A 25,258-nucleotide genomic window follows, 5' to 3' on the forward strand; every position below is an offset into this window, starting at 1 on the left:
AGAGAGAGAGAGGTGGGGGGGGGGGGGGAGCTGCACCACTCAGTTCACACGGGTGTGATACTTTTTCTATTTTGAATTTTGTGAGCTTGTAGACTGGCCATTTCAACAATTAAAATGTTTAGCAAAATAGTAAAAAAAAAAGGCAAAGAAGTTTAGGGATAAGGGGTTTAGCGGTGACAAAAATGGAGCCCATAGTGCCTTCTGCTCTATAAGCACATAGTGCAGAAGAATGATTTGTTTTTAGCTTTGATTTAAAGGAACTAAGCAGACCTGCAGTTTTCTGGGAGTTTGTTCCAGTTCTGTGGAACATAAAAACGGAGCACTGCTTCTCCACAATTGGACGGTTCATGATGTAGCACAAGATCAGAAAGGTATTTTGGCCCTAAACCACCCAATGTTTATTTGAAATCAATTATGTGACAGACAGGCAGCCAGGGTAAAGATCTAAGAAGTGGAGTGATATGCTATCTTGGCATTAGTAAGGAATCGAGCAGCAGTGTTCTGAATCAACTGCAGACGTCTGATCGATTTTCTAGGGAGACCTGTAAAGACACACTACAGTAGACTACGGCGGTGGCTCAGGAAACGAGTGTCCGGATGGTAACCGCAAGGTTGTCAGTTTGAACCCGGGCTCCCCCAGAGTTAGTGTCAAAGTAGCCTGGAACTCACCTATGCTTTTTATGGCATAGGCAGCTCCAGGCAGGATCCGCCAGGAGAAACTATGCGCAGCTGCGCGACATGAGACTAATTAGTAATTACTTAGAGCGACAGAGAGTGTGTGTGTGTGTGTGTGTGTGTCAATTTAACAAAGGTGCAGACGATCAGAAATCAGCAGAGAGTGAGCGATGTTTGCGCTACTCTATGCCGAATTGAAGTGGACTCGGACCCAGACTTTTTTTTCCTCCCTGGAAATAAAAACGTCTGGGTTTCCGAGGCTAGTGTCAAAGTGTCCTTGAGCAAGACTCTGAACCCCTAATTGCTCCTGATGTGCTGGTTGGTGCCTTGCATGGTTTCCGCCACCATCTGTGTATGAATGTGTGCGTGTGAATGGGTGAATGTAATGCACAATCTATGTAAAGCGCCTTGGATAAAGGTGCTATATAATTGCACCATTTACCATTTACTGAAGATGAATGCATGGAGAAGTTTTTCTAAATCCTTTAATCCTTAATACATTCTTAAAGCTGACTTTGTAATTGTGTTCTTTGTAATTGTGTGGATGTTAAGATTCAGGTCTGAGTCCACGACTACACCAAGATGTTTGGCTTGTGTTGTGGCATTTAAACATTACCGATTGAAGCTGAATGACTTTTAATCATTCTTCCTTGGCTCCAAAAACAATTACTTGTTTTGTCTTTGTTTAATTAAGGAAGAAAATAATCGTTGATTGGTTCAATGCAATTTCTCAGTGTTTGTAGCGGACCATACCATATAGTCGGCTGGTGAATTGTTGTGTGAACTCTGCATGTAATTTCTGTCCAGATGTGTAATGAATTACCTACAGTACACAAGGTGTCTCTGTCCTTTATAATTCAAACTAGTTTAGTACTGTGCCAGAACGTTCCGCCCAATTATTCAGGCCATCTAGTAATACGTGATAATGTGGTCAACCATGTCGAATGAAGCACTGAGGTATACAGTAGTAATATATTAACAGTTTCCGTGCCGCGAATGGATTACTCCAGGTTAATGTCGCTGCCGTATCGGACATACCCGCCTTTTGTTTTATGTGTTTAATCCGCCGTAATGTAATGAATCAAAAGAAAATCCGTCTTCGTCGCGGAGTATGAGACTGGATGGCTTCGCTGTGATGACGAAACCGGAAATCGTCACATGCTGTGGGCTGCTAGGGCTTCTGGGAAATTGAGGCCAATGGAAATGCATTGGTTGCAACGCCTCATTGAAACCAATCTTGTGTGCGTCTTCCGGGTGCACCAAGATGGTGGATGCTACACACAGATCATAACAAACCACGGGAGCTTTTTTTGATGGATTTTCGCGGATTAAAAGCCCAAATAATTCAGCGTATGCTCTAAAGGTAATACAACAATCTCGGCAGTGAAGGGGGGTTGATTAAAATGCGGGTTAATCGTAAAAAACAGTCAAACTGTTAAGACGGTGAGGTCAAAATCCTAATCCCGTTTAGTGCTTATAAGTTGCTGAAATAATAACAGAAATAGGGATGCCATCAATCTTATAATTTAGTGGGAAATGATTAACTCTGAGGATGGCCTCTAAGTGGAATGCAAGCAGGTCAGGCAGTGCAATGAAAACACGCATATCATCTATAAAAATGAAACCGTAGCACAAAACCAAAACCTAATTCAGAGATATCCTGCACAGCACCGGGGAAAGCTGTTATGAACTCACCCTCAATACAATCTATAGGACTTCATGCCATCAAAATCACAGCAGTACTATATCATGGTTAAAAAATTGGGCTTTCTTTTTTGCTGTTTACCCCTTTTTCTCCCCAATTTAGTCATTATGCCAATTAATTCCTCCCCAAACACATTTCTGTGTTGTTGTCCAAACTTGTCCAATGGAGTTAACATGTTTCTTCCAAAGCACTTTTTACTACTTTCCATTGGTTCAATATTTTTGAAACAACACACAGATGTAAAGAATGTTCAATAGCACAGATTTATGAAAATAATAAAAAAGGGTTACCAAATATGACGCCGCCCAACATACCTGTATCCGATTGGCTCCTCCAGGTCCTGGCCAATAGGAATGCGGTACCAGAAGAGGTTGAGGCCAGCGCTCTGGGAGGAGGTGTAGTTGTAAACTGTGGGATGAGAGAAAAGAGGACAGGACAGCCACCCCACCTCCCCCTCCAACACCTTCACTGCACTCTGCTCCACCTCGCCCCAGTCATAACACATAGGACCTGAGAGAGAGAGAGAGAGAGAAAGAGAGAGAGAGAGAGAGACCTTTATTAACACTGCACCCTCCTCTACCTCACCCACCAGTCATAACATGTTCTGGCCTGAATCAGTGGAACAACTAAAGTATACTATGTTAATTCATATTCAGAATTTTGGACAAGTGGGGCCAATTTATTTCAATCATATTAAATTATAAGATTGATGGCATCCCTATTTCTGTTATTATTTCAGCAACTGGGGAGGGAGAGAAAGAAAGGGATGTTAAAGACAGAGAAGACAGAGACAGAGAAAACAAGAAAAGACAGGACAAGAGAGCATAATTTCCCCCTTCTCTCCAGTTTCAATCAAGCCCCCAGGACTGCGTTTAACCCTATACAGTGCACATGCAGTGTAGAAACCAACCATAAAGTGCTGTGACCCTAACCCTTTCTTGTCAAATCTGGAAGGAGAGTGTACTTCCGGGGTAGCATGCACTGGCTGAGCAACTTCCTTTGAAATTAATGGGCAGGTGTGTGTGTGTGTGTGTGTGTGTGTGTGTGGGGGGGGGGGGGGGGTGTTTCAATACTTTTCTGCAAATATTCAGGGTTCTTCTTTTGCGGCATAAAACAGCTGAGAAATCACAAAGTAGACAGTTTTTTGTTGAATGAACTGAACTGTGGTTGGGAACAGTGTTGCTTCCTTGTTCCTTTTGGCTGAACAACCAGGGAATCCCCAACTTTTGATAAATGATTCTGGAACTGGGATGAACTACTTCTTCCTTTGATTTAATGGAACCTTTGAGCATTGAACTATAAAATGTGGTTATAGGTTTATTTAATTTTAGTTTAACATTCACCTCAGCTCCTCCCATCAGCCACGGCAGTGTGTCGATCATTGATTAAAAGCCTTTATCTCTCCATCAAACACAGCTTAGTAGATGTGTAACCACTAAATGCTGGACAGGAGGGGCCATTAATAGTGCTCTGCCAATTACTGGCAGGCTCGTTAAACATGCTGGACGACTCTTCAAGGATATTACAGTTTCATTTCATTAGCGGACAGACACACAGACCTGGACAGGATGTAAATCTGTTTTAAAGCTGTTGGAATTGCCAGCATGGAGTAGCTGTGCTTTTAGAAACTCATAAATCATCCACATTAAGATACTTTTACCGTATGATCCTGACACCTTGAATGAACCGTAATGACGTGTTTTTCAAGCACACTTGGAATGTTTGTATAACAAATTATATGCCGACCAAGGCCCTGTACAGCTCAAAATTAATCACAAATACATCAAATAAAAGATAGAATTAGAACAGAATATGGAAGAAAATACCCAATTCATTAGAGCAGTGATTCTCAACCTTTTTAATTTCAAGGATATACATAGGCCACCGACCCCCATTTGATACCATGATTTATCTCTGGGACCCTAATCTTATGGTAAGGTCCTCAGTAATCATTTAAAGTTTAAATTTTACAGAGCCATAAGGATTCCTTTTGGTTCCTAAGTATCAATAATTTTGCTGGAGCCCCCCTGGAACCCCCTCAATGACCCCTGGATCGTCATATTTGATCTGAAGCTGCTTCTAAGCTATGCAAAATCAGATTTGGATGAGGTACTGTATGGCTTTATTTCTTTACAACCCTGACTCTACGGCCACAAGGTGACTGGCATTTGGTGTAATATTGAAGTGTCCTCCAAAATGGCTCCTCCATAGCCACAACCATAAGGCCACAGTCAAGCCACAAGATAGGTAGTTTCCCCAGGACACTGAGGCTTAATGCATGACCTGGCCAGACTGAACAGAATGCTGTTTCAGGTGTTTCCTGTGGAGCACCATTGATCTTTTGAAGCACCAAATGCCAAGAGGCAAGTGGAACTGTGCCAATAACCTCAACACACCAATGGGTAAATCACCCGTAAAATGTATGTAATAAAAGCATGGAAACTGGTTGGAATAACGTGTTCCTTCCACGCGCTACGTCCAACCAGGGAAACTCCCCCCTGTCAGGTGTAAAGGAGCAACTTGGACACTCAGGCATGAAGGAAGCATGAGTTCAAGTCCGTTGCTCTCCCCATGTCCCCCATATATGGGGACTAGGTTGGCGGAGGTGTGTAGAGCCCAGGATCACATTAGATACTTGACACAGGGGTGAAAAATGGGTTACAAAATCGTGGGATATATATATATTTTTTAAGAAAAAATCATGGGATACGTTCTGGACCAATCCAGCTGATCATATTAAGCTACCTATATCAACAGTAAACAATCGGGAACTATTTCTGATTACAGAGCACCTACGCAACACTGTTTATCGGAATTGCTACAAACCCATATTTTTCCACACACAAAAAAAGATTTAACGTGCGCAGTGAAAAAGCAATAAAACACTTGGGGTCATGTTTTACGATGGTTATTGGCACGGTTATGCAGTTCCACAACACTCTGCTTCGCGTCGTGCCTACGCACCATAAAGCACTTTCATGTGTTATGGTTTAATTAATTAAGGAGGCACTATACTGTTTAGCATTGGGACACTAAGGTAATGGGCCTTTTTGCAGTTTTATGTGAATAATTCATCATGCAGTTCAGGCACATCCAAAAATATGCTTTACCGGCGCTGGACAACTAGAACAATCAATCCATTGTAGGCTACCTGACAAAGACCTTGGACAGGTCCAAGCGTTGTATTTAAGTCATACAGGGAGCTTTTCAGATGGTGCAGATTCTTTCCTCTTTCTAATAATTAGTTTCATTTTAGTGCCATATTCGATGCAATTGGCAGAGCCATCAATTGACTTATTAGTTTTCAGTTAGCATCTAAATCCGGTGTCTTTACATTGCCTTACATGTTTTGTTCATTAATCCTGTACATGTACTGTATGTTGTCCCTACAAAATAAACAAATACATCAAGCTAGTTTGAGTTAATTCAAGTAGGCACGGCAGGCGGGAGGTTTACACAAGTTAATATAGAGATACATCAATTACAATAAAGGGGATGCACATGCAGATCTGACACACCAAAGGTCCGACATGCGGAAACAACGGTCGAACATGCGCTGTGTAACGACTCACAGAGTCTAGGACGGTTGTTTTAAATAAGGCAAGGTGGTAAAATGCCAAGATAATGGAAAACAATAATAGTGCTATTTACATGTATTCAATATGAATTAAATGGGCTTTAACAAACATAAATTACACACAGAGCAACTCAGGGAAATAAACAAAAGCATTTTAAAACTAACCTTGAATTTTAGACGCTAACCTAACAAACAAAAATACCCTAAAAAAACCCTACTAATGCCTACTCTAGTTTAATCTAACAAAATATGACTCAGTACAAAAAGCAGGCTTCCGTGGCCCAGTGCTCAGACATACAGAATGATAACTAAAGGTTGGTTAATTGTTAAAGGACCTATAACAAAAATTCCAACTTTTTCAATTTCGTTTGTGTTTTTGGGACTCCCATATGTGTTTTCTATCCCCACAAATAACCAATTTTGAACAATCAGGCTTTCATATCATATGGGTGCTTTACTGGAAATTGCTCTCAGGAACAGCTCAACTGATCTTGTCCTCATCGTGATGTCATCAATGTCACCCTACTTTGTATAATTCCTCCTCTTCTTCAGTCTTCAGTTCCAAATTCGCATTTCCACTTTGTTTACAATGTCCACCATTGTTGATTTTCCAAGCTGGCATGGAATGGAAACAAGCCTGGTTTTTATCTAGCATCAGTATTATAATGACTCAAATATTAAATAATCTGCATATCATCACCCCCACCACCTCAGGACATTGTCTGAGGTCCTGAGGCCTACCATTGCGTGGCACATCTATGCACGGAATGTCTATGTTCACAGGCTTCTGTGTGTGGCCTAGAGGGCATCTGAGCATGCAAGGCACTACAAGTCTTACACTAAATGCGTTCGGGCAACCCAGCCATTTTCTGTATTGCATCAAACAAGGGCCAGCAAAGTGGTCAGTGGCCAAAGACACATCGCAAGCGTCCACACAACCTCCCAGCACGGAAAAAACACGGTCAGTGGCCAAAGACACATCACTGTCTGCCTTCCTTCAAAATGTACACTTTGTGTGTCTCTCTCACTCGGACACACGATATTCACAGAGAAACAACAACACGGACGCGTGACGTTAGATGTGAGCGTGCCGCAGGCGCCCGAGCTTCTTGTTGTTGTATACAATATGTAGCGGGGGGGGGGGGGGGTCCCTGCTTCATCTCTCTCCTATAGGTATGGGATGAGATGCAGTATGGATGGTGGTGTTGGAGGTATGGAGGGAGAGAATGATAGAGGGAGGTACAGTAGGAGAGGAGGTGGGGGTAAGGGGGTGGAGCAGGTGGGATGATGAATGTTGCCGTAGTTTTTAATAGAAAGACTAATACCGTAGCAAGGAAAATGTGACAGGGCAATCTCACACACTCACACACACACTCTCTCACACACACACACACACATGCACGCACGCACGCACGCGCGCACGCACGCACGCACGCACGCATGCAGCGGTCGACCTCCATGCTAATTAATCCCCGGCAGACCCTGAAGACTTCCTCCAAACGTCTCAACATGCAGCTCCTCTACCATGAAGAGCTGCTACACTGTGTTCCACTGGGTTGTCTTTTATTGGGTTCTACCGTGTTCCAATGGTACTCGATTATCAATCTAATATAGGACAGAAAAAGTGTCTGTCATCGTCATAGACACAAAAAAAAGTGTCCATGAAACCTGAAAGGTCCATCATAATTATTCATGTTTTGTCTGTTTGTGTCAAGTGCTGAACTCAGGAGCACTTGTTTTGGTTCACTCAAGATCCTGAGCCTATGTGCTTTAGGTTTGACAACAAATGCTTTGTTAAATCACTAGACAACAAGGCAGGAGGAGCGCTGACAGTGAGTCACTAGGCCAGTGAGTGTCCATGTCACTGCAGTCTAATGTATCTCACCAGTTAGCAGGTAACAAGCTGCTCCCGAGTCCCCCCTGGATACTAGTAGTACAGGCCTAGGACTTCCAGGATAATTATCCTGGAGTTGTTGGCAAATTGAATCGAAGGGGTTCAGAGGTGGAATAAGCCATGGGAATAACTGAACGGCATTCATCATGCTATTTACGTGTTTGTATAAAGGAGGGGGATTAGTGAAGCCACATTAGCCGCTGGTCAAGGCACATTAGCTGCTGGTGTTGCAACCAGACACAACGGCATAACAAATGACAATTATTACTTTCCTTTGATGAGTCAATGTAAATATTCCCTTCCTGATATAAATACACAGAAGCAGCCAGCGTGTTCGTATAAGAGTTATTAAACAATAAACTGAATTAGGTTTAAGCCATATCAATTTGGGGGTCCTCCTTGGCATGACAAAGTTTGCAAACTACTGGTTTAGAAGGCATTTGTAGAATCGGCCTCAGGTCTTAATGGGTTAAGGTCAGAAAGCCTGCATGCTTATGGAACCCACCGCTTTACTAGGGATGTGATTGGCCAGTAGTCGCTGTGATTGACAGTTCTTCCTTCCTAGCGTTTGTGCAACTATGCCTAAACCTCAGTAAAACTATGCCTGCCAGGAAGCCAATCAGACATAAGGTGGGTAGGCGGGTCTATATCCTATAATATTGGTCGGGATCCATACTAATTATCTGTTCTGTGCCAGTGCAGGTGCTCTCCAGGTTGGGGTTTTTGGCCACCAAAATGGTCCTCAGCAGGAGATGAGGAATAGCTCTGGTATATTACAGCCAACCACCAGCAGAATGATGCCAGCAGTGTTGGCAGCCATCAAGTTCCTTCCTCTGCCATACGTATATTCAATTTGCGTACAATAATGCTTAGGCAATTTCTTTTACGAGATTGTTATTTTTCGTCAGTGTCTTGCTCAAGGACCCTGCAGGGGGAGCGTTCCAATTCCCTTCCCGAGTCCTAGCCTGGGCACCATTTCATTTCGGTATATGATCCGAGAGGGAGCGGATGATATGGTTACGTCATGTTGTAGTATTGTTTTGTAGCTACAGGCTACGAGAGCTTTTATTAAGAGGGAAAAGGAAGTTGCCGCCGCCAAGGTATCCTGTTTGGCGACTACAAAACAATACTACAACATGACGTAACCATATCATCCGCTCAAGCCCGGATCATACGGACTTTTGAAACAGAGACCAGGCTTTCCTCCGAGGCGGTGGAAAGCCTGGTGATGCGAGGTTACCCGAGTCCCTGTCCTGCATTGTGTCAGCCAATCAGTGGTGTGGAAACACTAACAACGGCTAATCACACCTGTCACTCACCTGATTGGTCAGTGGACTGACTGGCGGCTAGGCTGGTCCCTCCCACCAGGACTGACAGACACAGGACAATGATCCGGAGAGTCCTGGGAGAGACAGACAGACAGAGAGAGAGAGAGAGAGACAGACAGACAGAGAGAGAGAGAGAGAGAGAGAGACAGAACAGTATTTTTTGCATTTGTCTTTTGCAATCCACCCAATTGCAGACCCCAAATACAAGGACAATACGTTGACAATTATATCCCAAGGCCATAATACACATACACACACACACACACACACACACACACACACACACACACACACACACACACACACACACACACACACACACACACACACACACACACACACACACACACACACACTTCAAAAATCAGACCCGTCTGAAGTGAGTGGTACTGTACTGTACTGTACTGTACTGTACTGTACTGTACTGTACTGTACTGTACTGTACTGTACTGTACTGTACTGTACTGTACTGCCCTCCTCGCCTGTGTGTGTCTGTGGCTGTAGGCTGTGCAACAGTGACACTTGGTGGTGAACAAACGCTACAACGCTATTTTCGTGCTCGGACAGACCCAGGGACACACATAGCTGTCTATAGGAGTGGTTGCACCACTCAAAAAACACAGACTGTACTGTAACAGAAAAGTGGATCCTATCAATTTAATACAGGAAATAAACTAGAGCCAGATAGAAAGGGATGGATAGAGGAAGAGAAGGATGGCAGAGGAGAAATCATTATTGTCCATCCATCTCTAATCTAATCATAACTCCAATATTCATTCTATCTGCATTGATTTCACACTTACTCAATGTGTGTGTGTGTGTGTGTGTGTGTGTGTGTGTGTGTGCCTGCGTGTGTGCAAGCGTGCGTGCATGCGCATAAATAAACAGAGGTTAAATGAATGTACGTACAGTCAGAGAGATGAAAAGATAGATACTCTTTATGTAATATGGTAGAAAGAGTGAAAGACGTGATGTCAGAAGAGAAGAGACAGAATTAGGAAGGGTTAAGAGAAGAGAAGAGAAGAGAAGAGAAGAGAAGAGAAGAGAAGAGAAGAGAAGAGAAGAGAAGAGAAGAGAAGAGAAGAGAAGAGAAGAGAAGAGAAGAGAAGAGAAGAGAAGAGAAGAGAAGAGAAGAAAGCCTCACATATTACCCCTGGCAGATTAAGTCTGGCCCTTCTCAATTGTGGGAGGACTTCACGGCCGAAGTGGTGACGAGCCAAACAGATTGGTCTGGAACCAGGCTATAATAACCAACCAGGGCCCAGTATGCAAATACTGTATGGGGCGGGACATTGCAGAAATAAATCTAACACTGAGAGGGACGAGACTAATAATATCCATGCAGTGATATTAGTATCGCTACGAGAGGCTAGGGGGGGATGTACATAATATTGTCTCCATCGGGCAGAAACCATCGTATCTCCATTTTAACTGTATGTGTCTACGTAAATTAATGTCCTCCTTTGTCATACTACAGTGTCACGCAAAAGTAGCAAAATAGTCAATCTACAAGCTGACTGCAATGTGTCGCATAGGTCTGCTACTTTTGGCTCATTTTTTATTATTTTTAATCCTGAAAGGTTACAGTCTTGGACATGCAAGGTTTCCAGCCGACAGAGACGATAGCAAACTGATGGTTTAGTTTCACGGTTGAGAGAGACAGACAGACATAATGTCTGTGTGTGTGTGTGTGTGTGTGTGTGTGTGTGTGTGTGTGTGTGTGTGTGCATGCGTGTTTTGTGGATCCCAGGTGGGTCATACAGTACAGAGCCTCAATAACAACATCAATCACATAATTTTACAACCACAGCAAGCTGACACACACACACACACACACACACACACACACACACACACACACACACGCATACCCCGTCACAGCTGGTGAATTCACACTGCCAAACTGTGCCTGGCAAGCTGTCCACCCCCGCCTTGTGGTGTGTGTGTGTGTGTGTGTGTGTGTGTGTGTGTGTGTGTGTGTATGCACGCGTGCGTGAGTGTGTGTGATTGGATGAAACTATCATCCTATCTGCTTAGCTCAGCTCCATGCTGACAGGATCATGCAGTATGATAACCTACAACACCCGTCTTTGTAGGGTCGACACCATCATAGGGTCATCATCAGGAACATGTAGTTTGACCATTATTTGGCAAATATTTGCAATTCTCTACCGTTTTTGGCATTGGTGTGTGTCCAAGGACACGTTTTACGTTTTGAAAGTTTTACATTCCTACATACATGGGCGGAGTTAATGGGGGTGCACCCCCCCTTTTTTGACCCCCCGGGGGATCGCAACCCATAGGTTGAGAACCCCTGCTTTAAGAGACCGGCATCACTATGGTTACAAATCTGCCGTAAAGCAGGTCGTCTCTGGGTGACTATACGTGAGTTGTTGTGACTCTTACAGTATGTACATGCTGCTGTGTTGTTATCCTGCCGAAGCTCTTCAGTAAACTTTACAATTTTGATTATAATCATTAAGGACATTCGAGACATATTACAAAGATGCCCCCTGCCATTTACACAGTTTTCTAAAGTGAACTATAAGAAAACACTGACAGAAATCAGGTAAATAAACAAAGTTGCAGGATTGCAGTGTCCTGTCAATGCCGGTTGTTGTTGTAACTTGTGGTGTGCTTCTAACTGTAGTTTGTAATCATCTCTCTTATCATGACATGATGACTCGCTGTACGGCTGTAGTGTGCGCGCGCGTGCGTGCGTGTGCTACGCCCATGCCTATAGATGTCTGTAGTAAAGACGGGGTAGTAAAATTGCAATCAGTGAAACAACCTTTAGTTTGGACTGCACACAGCCTGTGCAGAATTCAACAGAAAAAACTAAGTGTGTTCCTGATCTGCTGAACGGGAAATGTGTTTCCTTGTTAAATTCAGCACAGACTGTCTACTGGCAGCCCATCAACCACCTTCTGACAGAGACTGTGGGTGGCTCACAGCTATGTGTTGCAGATGTTTTTAGTGAAATAAGCAACCACGTCTAAGATATATATTATATACAGTATATAGATTCACGCTAGGCTACTGCCAGTCTCTTGTCTGTATTAAACGTTTGAGGGGCGTGAGGGTCCTGTTATATGTATGATTAGAGAACAACCAAACAGGAAGCACGCACATCTCAAAAATGTCGACGGGTGCAGGACAAAAATATACATACAGGAAGAAGGTAGGAAGTCCGCACACCGTTCTTTAAGCTCCCATCAGTTTTATTTGTCACACCCCACAGAAAAACCCTGTAGCAGCTAATTTTAAAAAGTGTGGACACACATTTCTTCTTTACGTTATTGGGGCATAGAGAAGGTCGAGAGACCCCCCCCCCCCCCGTGGTGGTGATCATAACAGAGGAATTTGATGTTAAACCATTTCTGTGATATTTATTTTAATCTTTATATTGTACATGTATGTGTGTATATAGCTTTAATCTCTATGCCTTTTTGTCCTTATGCCATGTCCTTTGATTTGTACTGCAATTACTGTACCTTACCTGTATTATTGGATTTTTATGGTTATCATTTGTAGGCTTAGTCGTTTCTTTGCTTTTCTGATATTTATTGGTTTGCAGTTAATTATTTATTTTCCTGCACCATTGTTTCAGCCCACCCTAGACTACTTTATTGGTTCTACTATTGGCCTTTGTGCCTTAATATAATAATATTTCTACTTGACTATGCTCTACAAATGTATGTTTACGTCAGTAGATGTGGGGGTGTGACTTGACTACTCTGATTACCTTCATTGCAAAGACAGGTTGTCGACCTGTATATAAAACACGCCTACTTTGTTGTATACTCATTCCTGATGAATCCTGATCCTTAAATAAAATTGATGGGAGCTTAAAGAACGGCGTGCGGACTTCCTACCTTCTTTCAGTGACAAATTAGCCTTTCTTGATTGTCTCGATCTTAATAGGGGTGCGACGGTTAATCGATTTAATCGATTATAAAAAAATAATTAACAGACTAACCAATAGAATAATCTCTGAATTAATCAATAGTTGCAGCCCTAATTCTTTGCTCCACCAATTAGACCCACCAAGGCCACGGTCACATCTCAACATGACACGTTGTGAGCTTTTATTTTATCGGTTAAACTTTGTTTGAGAATCGAGTGGTTAAGGCACTGGTCACTGACAGTGAGTCCCTCGTTGAATGCCCGTGCTGCCAGGGGGACCATTTGCTGTTCCCTGTCTATGTCCAACTCCTTACCAAAAGATAACTTTAAAAATGTGTTTGACAGTTTATGTACTCGAGGCTAATGGCAGGTGTTCCAAAGTATCCGTGTCCATGCTGATCACTGCTGTGTGCACCAGGATTTCACCACTGGCTTTAGTTTATGCATGCTATTACTGTCAATAGTTTACTGCTTATTGCACCGTACAGCTTTCATTGATTTCTTTCCATTGTTTTTTTTATTTCATATATTGTTTTAAATTCCTGTACTGCCATCATCATTCTGTTGTGTGTGTTGTTGTATTGCACAGCAGTACAAAGGCAATAACGTTTCTAATCTATCTTCTTAATATATTTTGGCTCTCTCTCCCCTTCTCTCTCTCTCTGCCTCTCATAATTTTTCCAAACACACACAGAATATAGGCTCCACAGCAATCATTCATTAATACTGCCAGAGACTTTGGACAATTCAGGACCATGGACAGTGACCGTGGTCAATCAATTTAACACGGCACCTCATCACAACACAATGCAACTTCACCAGAGCAGAACGTCAACTATAAAAAAGAATGCCGACATGCATTTTGTTAAAGGACTGTAAGGAATATAATAATAATAATGTAGACCGCCTCAGTGATCACCAGACTCCAGACGATAGTATATCAGTTCGGCTGATGTATGAGCCACTATTTGACTTTTTTGACAACCTCTGCATCGGCAATAATGTAGCAGAGGATTTGATTTATAACCACTTTCAACCTGGCATCCCTATTTTGGGCATGCACAAATCTTCAAAAGTTAAAAAAAAACAAGCTACAAGCTCACAATGCACATGCAATGATGTGACACATGAGCTTGTATATTGCTATTGTTTTAACACTTTTGAAGCTCACAAAGCAATGTAGTCTACTAGTGTGAGCTTGTAGATTGATTGATTGATTGATTGATCTCTAATGGCAAGCCCAGAACAGGGCTGATAGTGGTTAACAATCAGGACACGTCGACTGTATGCTTGCCGATGGCAAAGTATAAACGATAGTAGCCGTGTCGGACGGGCTCTACTTAAAACCTTCATTTTGCTCTATCACTATGTCACTACCATTCAGGCATTCTATGTTGTGATCTCTCAGAGTCTGGCGTTGCCGTCACCCAGTGTTTTCTCTGTTGGAAATTCAGCCCGGCCAAGGACAATGAAAGCAAACAGTGCGAGAAATTCTGTAGCAGTTTTGAAAAGAGTCCCAAGAATAGTGAAGTGAAAGGAAATGGATTCAGGCTTAGTGTCAGGATATTAAAAAATCCAGTCTACTGAAATAGTTAGTGCTACACCCAATTCGGTGATGTATCTAAAACAAAAACTACTTCGCATGGATGCACCTGGGACGTATCCTCAGGTCACATTCATACCAGAGAGCTTTGCTGCGATTAAAACGAATCCTGCTGCGCATTGTCAGAAAGTGCGCTTCGTTTGGCAGGTGTGAAGGCTCATTTGAATCCTAATGCGCAGCAAATAACCGCATTTTACTCCGCCCAAAAACGTGGGTTTCGCTTCGCTTCGAATCGCACTTGACTACGATTCGGTGCAGGTGTGAATGCAATCCGCAGTAAATACAGGAAATGAAGCAAACATAATGTGGCGGGTGAGGAGCTGAACACAGTTGGAGACGGAGAAGGCATATTTTACGCAGCGCAAAGATGTCCCATTACTGTGGATAGACGTGGTCGAATAAGGAGACTGAAGCCCTGATCGAAATGAGGACGTGTACATTAATCAATTGCTTAAGAAAACACATACAAACACTGCAGTGTAGACTATTATAGCCTACAGAATATTCTGTCTGTCTGTCTGTGCGTGCCGTAAACATGGAGTGCTATGGAGTGCTGTCACTGTGTGGGGACTGGGGAGTTATATCAGTGCGCTCATGCAGCGCTGTGCCTCCATGCCCAAAAGAACAGTGTGTGGCGGCTGCGTGCGTAGAGAGAGAGAGAGAGGGGGGGGGTCCCAGACGGCACGACACATGCACGTTATGAGTGTAATATTATCGCCATAGATTTCACTGCGTAGGCTAGTTTATGAATGGAACACATTGATAAAGGTCCCCCCTGCTGCGTTTCCAATTGCTGCGAATGACAGTGTGAAGGCAAACCGCACCAATTAAATATGCAAGAACCTCAAATTCCTCGCCCATACGGATCTGAGTCTACCGAAGTATTAGGTGAGAATGTGACCTCAGTGATGTATCCCTTAAGGTCATCAGGGTTTCAAGTCTCACAACATCATACCCCTCACTCAGGTGACCCAGCCAGGGTGATCAAGTCCCGACTTACGTCCCAGTAGCTACCCTCGATCAGTCCCATTAGGGAAAAACCAGGACCACACAATCCGTTCCTCCTGAACTACTCTGACGGGACTGGGAGGTACCATTCTGGCGCGTGGAAGGACTAGGCTCTGTGGGTTGACTCCTGTCCGGGCCCCTCCTACGTCTCACCAGGTCCACTCCTGCTCTCACCAAGTCCAGCCCCTGTGCGTTGCACCAGACTCCCAGCACCAGGCACTTTATTCAGGAATGGTGGATTCTCAAGCCGCAATGGTTCCGCAGGCTCCACCTTGCCCTTGGTGGTGCCGCAGGCTCCGCTTGAGGCTTGAATGGCCCTCCTAAAGGCCTCACCGTGGGTTTGTTGGGCTTCTTCCTCACGGAAGACACAGGCTGGGGCGCCAACCCATACTGCTCCCGGGTGCCGTCTACATTCCAGCTGCCACCACCACTATCAAATTATATGCATTATGTATAGGGATGAACTAATCAGTGAGGACTCCCTGTTCGGCAACGCTCCTCTCACAAACAGCAGACTGAATAATGAAGTGAAACCAAATGGGAATTGACGCTGCACTTCAGGTTAATCCTTTGACGATGTTCTTTTTTTAACTGAAGCGTTTATTATGTTGTCCTGCACAGAATATACAATATAAAATATATAAAAGAAATCACCTCTCCTGGACAACTCAAGGAAATCAGCTCTACTTGACAACTCAAGGGGAGCTGACTCAGTGCTATGGCCTAAAATCTAAAGCCCTGAACCCAAAAACCTGAGTTAAATTATTGCTAAACATTTGCATTATTTACGAGAAGTCTACACAATTAGAGAATGTATAATAATTGTTATTTTTATCAACATTGGCCTATTATCTCTCCTAATTGTGCCAACGTCAATACAGCATGAAATTGTGGACAAAATCTTATCCAACGGTAACAAAATATTCTTTCGTTCTTAATGGTGGTCCATGGCTCAAATGCTGAATCAATAATGGACCTTGACATGAAAAGGGTTGAAAACCACTGGTATGTACTGCTTATATGTTCACTGAGAGTCTGCAATTAATCAGCTCTCTTAATCAGCTGACAGTAGAGCACGCTCAGCTCGGGATTTCTGTCCTCTTAGTATTTAAATGAATACGTAATAACAGACTTTACTGATCTGTTGGTATAATAGTCTAGACAGCTGAATTGACACTCATTCTAAAACGCAGAGCGAGAGAAAGCACCAGTGAAGCTGCTACAACAGATACATACATATTAGTTCATATAGATTTATGCAGGCGACAGGGCAGACACAGGGGACCAATTAAATACTTTTACTGACAACTGGGAGAACAGACGTAGAATACAAAATAGGACCATATATGACATTCCAGTGCCATTGTCTTTAATTTGTCTGTTACCAAAGCTCTGGAACGTTCTGTCCAGTAACTTGATGAATCATTTGATTGTAATGGACACTCCCAGTTAAATATTAACCTCTTTCTCAAAATTCTGTTTATGTACTCATCAGCAGAAACAGCATATCGATGCTGTCCGGCAGAAACCAGCTAACTCATTTTTTCCTTTTCTTCAAAGGCTCAACGCTATTGAACATCCTTTACGTCTGTGTGTTGGTTAAAAAAAGATATTGAAACAATAAAAAGTTTTTAAAAGCACTTCTAACAAAACCAGCTAACTCCATTGGATGCTCAAACTGTCTGCCAAATATACCTTTTCAGACCATTCCATTTTGTTCTCCATGTTTGAAATGACATGCCCAAAACAAGGAGGAGCAGGTTGAAGTCTATAGCAGTGGTTCTCAAGAGTGGGGTCCTGGGACCCCCAGGCATGTTTGGGGTGGTTCCAGGAGGTCCCCAGCACATTTTAGTTAATAGCATCACAATCATTTTAACCACTTGAACCACCTTTGGCTATTCAGATCTACAAGCTCACACAGCGCATCACTTTGTGCCGCACTGCGAGCTTGTACATCTGCTATTTTTGAGTCTTAAACAAACGTTCAATTCCCATTGACAATGAATGGAGAATTTTATATCATAGTGTCTGAGCAAATAGGCATAGTGCCTATTTTACGGCATGATGATGTACGATATAAGAGCGCCCGTCACTTCACACAGGTGTGATTTTATTGAACTTGCATACATAAATCTTCTCTTCTGGGCGTCCCTGTGGTACATAAACCTTTTCTGATGGGGGATCTACGGCCAAAGGCGTATCGTTTTGGAGGTCCTTGTCATGAAAAGGTTTGAGAACCCCCGGTCTATATGGTGAATCAATCACTGGTATTAATCAGGTATCTATCACTCAGCAGCTTTTAATCTTTAGATCTCATTAGGCATTCTGCTGCTCGTACGTTTTTCTCAAAGCGTCTCATTAGTGCCCAGAGCCGTCGATGAGCCCAGTCGATATGGAAGATGCGCTTTTTACGTTGTTTTAATGACTCAAATTCCTACTGTAAACTCTAATAAGACGGTCCCATCGATCCCACAGTCTGGAACACAGGCAGCGATTAGCCACCGGCTTACAGCCGGACTCCCCAGAGAGATAGAGAGAGAGAGAGAGAGAGAGAGAGAGAGAGAGAGAGAGATGACAGAGTGAGAGAGAAAATGGCCATTTGTTTTAAAGGAAATCAAATTACCCCAACGATCGATACTGCACTGCCTTTCTGCTGCCAAAAGTATTTTAGTCAGTCAGTCAGTCAGTCAGTCAGTCATTCAGACTATGTTATACTATTAACAGTGGCACCATTTATTTAAAAAATATATATATATAAATAAATAAAACTACAAAATGCAAACAGCTTTGATACTACGTATCGGCATTCCTCATTTGTTTTACTTTGTGTGCCCGGATCCTTCTCTTTTTTATCATGTATTGATCCCGTTTTTTGATCCGTGTGAGCACCTTTTTATCATTATCACATCTCCATTGAGCACCTGGTTAGTTCCTCTTTTTCTCAGCTTTGATACTACATTGACATTGGGGTGGAAACCTCATGAAACTGTTCAAAATTCAAACATATCGAAAGTAGCTGATCTACGTATACAAGCTCAGAGCGCTGATAATGTTAATATGTTTGTGTGACGCTCAGGTATGGCGTTAATTTATGAAAAACCCTGTCCTCAATGTTCTGGCTCATCTACAAGCTCACAACTCGAATCGTTGAGATTGGTGGAGAAAAGGAGGGGGCCAATTAATTAAGTATATACGACAGACTCCTGGGGGGATGTATGTATAGGCTGCCGCTACAGTCTACTACACTACAGGATAACCTCAAGTCCTTAGGACTGTATTAATGCACACAACTGTATATAACTACTGTATGTATGATGCATAATGTATTTTCATTCAGCATTATGAGGGCAAACAAATGGTTTAGACCAGAGGTTCCCAACCACTGGTACTAGTACCATTAGTGGTACTTGAGACCCCCTCTGAGTCGCCCAAAAAATACCAAAAAGTGGAATGAAATATTTATATTAATACAGGTAGTTCTTCTGACCAAGCAATTGGTTGAAATAGGCTCTCCAGCCGTGCTGAAATGAGCATGACAGCACACCTAGCCGTTAATAGAAGATTTGAGGACGGATTAATCACATTAGAAATATTATCAGTTGTGCTGATTAGACCGAGTTTTGTCAGAGAAGCAGCAAAATTGGACTAGGAATGGAACAAAAACAACATTTTCCTCCTGTGTTAATAGCTGAATAGGATGGGGCAGGTCTACTCTACGCTCCTGTATTTTAACATCAGTTATTATAGTGGTACTTGGAGAGCCACATATTTTCTGTGGTGGTACTTAAACCCCTGGTTTAGACGATGAAGCTACAAAGACCACATTTATCCCGTGAAACACTGATATTCTGATCAAAACAATACTACTACTACTACTACTAATAATAATAATAATAAAGCCTACATAATTTTATGCATATGCTTAACACAAGACTTAAAACAAGAAACAAGATATACACTATAGGCATATGATATGAATAAATAAAAAACAGAAACATGATAGTATTCCAGGTAAGATAACATGTATATTGTGTTCATTTTAAAAAACATTATAAATTGGGTTACTTACATTGACAGCAGGGTTGTGAGCAGCAGCAGCATCAGCTATAGGACGCCAGTGGATAAAACGTGTCCCTATCCGTTGCTGACTCAGATCACACTGAGAGAGAGAGAGAGAGAGAGAGAGAGAGAGAGAGAGAGAGAGAGAGAGAGAGAGAGAGAGAGACACACACACACACACACAGAGATGCTGGGTGAGGGAGGGAGGGAGGGCGTGGGGAACCTTGGACAGATGATTTAGTGCTCTGTTCAAAAACACATGACTGTAAATTGTTGTACACAGCAAACGGATAAATAAAACCGTTAAGGTTTACAGTATATGACTGTGTGGAGACTGGAGAGTGAGAGTGAGAGAGAGAGAGAGAGAGAGAATATGAGTAAGAAAGATATATGACTGAGTGACAGAGAATATGACAGACACAGAAAGAGAGGGGGAGAGAGACTATTAGAGAATTATATTCTCATATTATGAGCGAGAGAGAGACAGACATACACTCTCTCTCTCTCTCTCTCTCTCTCTCTCTCTCAAATGTTTTTAACTCACTACAGTATGTAAATTATTAATTGCGAACTCCAAACTGCTCGATCGTCCATAAATCACTATTAAACGATGTTCTATATCTCACGAGCATTTTATATAATGTGTTTTAATGTTAATTAATGCAGATTCTACAGGTCTAGTTAATGATACTGTAGCCTACTACACATGTAGTAGCATAGGCTACTCGCCGCTACTGTATGTGCGTGAATCAACAACACTGCGGCGATCATATTTCACAACTTCTTCATTTCCGAGGAGAATGTTTCACTCAGTATCTCAGATGTTACACTTACAGTAGGCTACTTACTGTAAGGTACGGTCCAATAGAGCCCGGCCCCGGTCTCTGTTCAGGACAGCTGTCCGTAGCACTGCCTCCATGCTTCACTATTGTCACACACATTTGTTCAGCATGGACTCATTATTCATGTTTGTGTTGTTTCTTGTCTGTAGGAAGTAAGAGATGATTCCGGGTACTCTAGGCTCCTCCTCCTCCCAGCGTTATTTCCCAACCTTTGGTGTCTGTCTGCATGACAGTCAATCTGACAGCCTGACTGACTGCAATAACACAACTTTTACACAATATCATTTCATTTTCTATACAGTAAAAAGTCACAGCCATGTATGATTCAATCAATTTCAATGCAATTAATTTCAATGTTTTAAATGAACATGCATGAAAATAAAAATCAGTTTGATTTTTTTTTTTCTGGCCAATTGATTTTATTTATTTATTTAAAATAAATAAATTATTAAAAAGATATATATATATATATATAATAATAATAATAATAAACTTTATTTGTATAGCACCTTTCATACATAAATGCAGCTCAAAGTGCTTCACAGGGCAGGACACAAAAATAAAAATAAAAATATAATACAATAAAACACAAGTAGTTAAAATGATGATCTTTGGCAAAGAACAAAATTGAATATAAGAACATAAAATAAATAAAAACAAATAAAAACACCACATGCAGCAAATCAGTCAGGGCAGGGTAGGAACGTGCATAGTAAAACTCAACTAAAAGCAAGAGTGAAGAGGTGAGTCTTGAGTTGAGATTTAAAAATGTCTACAGAGGGTGCGTGTCTGAGCTATAGACATATATATATATATATATATATATATATATTGTATAAATAATGTATTAAATCAATTGGCCTGAAACACTCATTTACCAACTTAAAGAGATAGTTCAGATTTTTACTGTACGGAACTATTTTTTTGTGTCCATATCACTACACCCAAAAAATAGTTCCATGTGATAGAGGGGTCAAAATTGAACGAAAGTTGCGCTAATATTTTAGAAATAAGTCAACAATACAAATGACGCTATAGTTTCGTGGATTCATTTACTTTTAATGCGTGGCCCCCTGTGCCCCCCACAAAATGACTGGAACTACTTAATATTCACCAAAACCAGAGCAGAACTCCCACCACAGGACTCAGGCAATCAATTAATACATGTGCAACCACTATATTAATGGCAAGTATTTCATACAACTTAAGTTAAAAAAATCTGAACTATCCCAGTTTAAACCATATTGTATACATTGTCTCTTATGCCGCAGGCAAGAAAAAGCAGTGTCTTGAGTGTACAGGGTTTGATGAGGTCTGGCCATATATGGAGCGTGTCTTGACTCTTGAGTGTACAGGGTTTGATGAGGGCCCAGGTAGGGCCGGCTGCCGGGCGCGGCTGCACTAATAACTTTGGGGCGGGCCAATCTAGAGTTTGAATGGACAGGTATCAGTCAAAAGGGAGACATCGAAGAGGAAGGATGGATGGGGAAGGATCAACATATGGATCAGGTCAGGTCATCTCCATATAATGGAGATCTAAGGGTTTGAGGTTTGAGGTCAGATTGCTGTTGCAGTTGCTGGCCGGCTCCATTCAAGGTTCAAGGTTCAAGGTTGGACTTTATTGCTACATCTTGTGTACAGGTACAAAAGAGTAACATAAAGATAGCCTGATGAAGGTCGCATAGGCCGAAACGTTGCTGTTTCCCTGAAAATAAAAGTTGGTCACTGCATTTGAAGACAGTGTGCGGTTGTTTTCCTTTTTACAAAAGAGTAAAACGTATTTTTGCTTGGCTTCCTTTACAGACAATGCAGCGGCATAGATAGCATAACATTCAAAACAACAAAAACACAGCAAACAAGAATAAAGAGTGCAAGAAAGAGCAATCAAGGAGACAAGGAGTAGAGAAATATACAGTATATGTACAGGTGCATGTTTTCCCTGTAGTAGCAAAGTTAGGTAAACTTTTTTGTGAACTGCTTCACAGTAGGTTATAATGCTGAAATGCTCCATATAGTTTAGTTTAAGGAGGTGCAATTTGAGGCTAAGTTCCATATATACAATAAAAATTGTTTAGAAAGGTGCAATTTCAGCATGATAGAGCGAGAAGAGGGGTGGGAGGGCTAGCATTTTCCTTTGCCTGGCTTTGCTCTTCTCATGTAACTGATTGTTCGGGGAAATAATTGCCAGCTTTCTTAAGTCTCCTCAGGAAGTAGAGGCAAATTGTTGTGCTTTCTTCACCACCCGCTCTGTCTGTACTGCCCAGGTGAGATCCTCAGTGTTGTGCACCATCAGGAATTTGAACTCTGTGACCCTTTCCACTGCAGCACCCCCAATCTGGATGGGAGAGTGGTCTCTGGGAGGCCTCCTGTAGTCCAGGGGTTCTCAACCCGTGGGTCGTGACCCCTCAGGAGGTCGCCAAATTATTTTGGGGGGGGTTCCCAAATTATTACAAAAAAAACTTTATTTTCTTTTATTTTTTTGCAAATGAATAGTTTACAGAGTAGTACATGCATAAACTTCCCGTAATGGTTCGATTCCCGCTCGGGACACTGTGGGTGCTGGCGGCGTGTTTTCTCCTCCGCGTCATCGGTGCCCATACCCGAGGCGGGGTTGGCGAAAGGGCCTTTCTGTGTGGAGTTTGCATGTTCTCCCCGTGTCCCCTAGGGTAGTTACCTTCACAAAAAACATGCAGTAGGCCTAATCCTGGTCTCTAAACTGCCTCCCCCTGGCCAGCTGGGGCACCTGATGGAGGGGAAAGGAACTGGTTGGAATAACGTGTTCCTTCCACGCGCTACGTCCAACCAGGGAAACTCCCCCCTGTCAGGTGTAAAGGAGCAACTTGGACACTCAGGCATGAAGGAAGCATGAGTTCAAGACCGTTGCTCTGCCCATGTCCCCCATATATGGGGACTAGGTTGGCGGAGGGTGCACATGTGTAGAGCCCAGGATCACATTAGATAATTGACACAGGGGTGAAAAATTTGTTACAAAATCGTGGGATAAAAAAATAAAATCCGTAATGATTATATCTGGTTTCAGTATTCATTTATGATATATTTTCTCTATTATTGTCTCCACCAGGCCGAAAGCATGTGGAGAGAGTATGTTTTGCACTCCGTCCATCCGTCCGTCCGTCCTCCACCCTGTAACCCGGTCAATGCCAAATTTTGCACACACACTCCCTGGAGGCCAACATGAACCTCTGCCCCAAAATTTCCAGAACGGCCTGTTATAGCGCCACCAGGAGGCCGACTTTTGAAAAACACATATTTTTATATTACTCCACTAGATTCAGGATTGGCCCGTTTTGAACAAAAAGCCTAAAATTATGAACGGAGCATGCAATTTACATGAAATCTTTCACAGAATTTCCTACTATAGGCTGAGGAATATATCCCACCCTTTTCACATTGGCCTGTTATAGCGCCACCAACAGGTAGATTTTTGCAAAACACATTTTTGGAACAAAATGTCTCAAATCATCGAGCACACCTCATGGAGCCCTCTGCTTGCACACAATAGGCCATACATGGCTTACTTGTGTGCAAGGCACAAGTTGGGAGACTTGGTGGAGAGAGTGCATTTCTAGTTTTTATTGTTGTTATTGAAAATATCTAAATAATGGCTGTAAAGTTAGAGGCACAGGGATTTCTATCCCATCCAAATAATTATTTATTATTTGCACTGTAATTTTTGTCATGACCTCAGTGACCTTTAAAACACACGCACGCACGCACGCACGCACGCACGCACGCACGCACGCACGCACGCACGCACGCACGCACGCACGCACGCACGCACGCACGCACGCACGCACGCACGCACGCACGCACGCACGCACGCACACACACACACACACACACACACACACACACACACACACACACACACACACACACACACACACACACACACACACACACACACACACACACACACACACACACACACACACAGTTCCTGTGTTTTCCAAGGCAGTGCATCAATCTACCCATCCTTATTACAACATCGCCATCTAGTGACTAACTGTTGTCATGTTCTGTTGCTTGAGGTCTTGAATCTGATCTACCAGTCACTTCTTTGCATGGGAGAACTGTGGGAACTGGTGTTCTATCCTGCCAGGACCTCTGGTTTTATATCCTATACCAGGACCTCTAGTAGCCTACTGATGGTTTTAGAATTTATATCCTACCAATGCTACCAGTACCCGTAATGATGGTTTTATATCCTAGGCTACTATAGGACCTCTAGTACTGCTGGTTTTATATCCTACCAGGACCTCTAGTACTGCTGGTTTTATTATCTTACCAGGACCTCTACTGCTTGCTTTCGATCTTATTTTGTTTTCAAATTAGCATACAATAGGGACGTGAGGTCAATTATATGGTTGACATCATCTGTTTTTATTATTACATTGTTAATTTGTGATATTATCAAACATATGCACAAGGAAATGCACATAATGAATAATAAGGATAAAAGGATAAAACATAGCTATCCTCATGGCCATACGAATGAATGAGCAGAGAGATTGGGATCAAAAGCAGAGGCAAGGACATACAAAGTGTAGGCCTACAACTTGAGTAAATGTTAGTTAACTGCTTAACTGTAGAGCTGTCATAGACCAATCACACACACCTGGCCCAGGGCTTGTATTAAG

The 25,258-nt window shown here is 42.5% G+C and overlaps 1 protein-coding gene across 4 annotated transcripts in view; it reads right to left on the minus strand.

Annotated features, from left to right (window-relative positions):
• il1rap (interleukin 1 receptor accessory protein) overlaps positions 1 to 20,729 on the minus strand; it is a 44,679-nt gene extending 23,950 nt beyond the window's left edge. For 3 of the 4 annotated variants that reach the window (XM_083773343.1, XM_083773340.1, XM_083773342.1), the window contains exons 1-4: positions 20,604 to 20,729; positions 19,766 to 19,855; positions 9,171 to 9,253; positions 2,695 to 2,890 (exon numbers count right to left, since the gene is read on the minus strand). In XM_083773343.1, coding sequence (XP_083629469.1) covers positions 2,695 to 2,890; positions 9,171 to 9,253; positions 19,766 to 19,797 — 311 coding nt within the window. In that variant the 5' untranslated portion in view covers positions 19,798 to 19,855; positions 20,604 to 20,729. Of the gene's footprint in view, positions 1 to 2,694; positions 2,891 to 9,170; positions 9,254 to 19,765; positions 19,856 to 20,589 lie in introns of all 4 variants that reach the window. The other variant, XM_083773341.1, reaches the window with a different exon arrangement.
• Between the last annotated feature and the right edge of the window lie 4,529 nt (positions 20,730 to 25,258).

Source organism: Protomyctophum parallelum (assembly GCF_964188405.1).
Source record: "Protomyctophum parallelum genome assembly, chromosome: 9".
NCBI classification, from domain to species: Eukaryota; Metazoa; Chordata; class Actinopteri; order Myctophiformes; family Myctophidae; genus Protomyctophum; species Protomyctophum parallelum.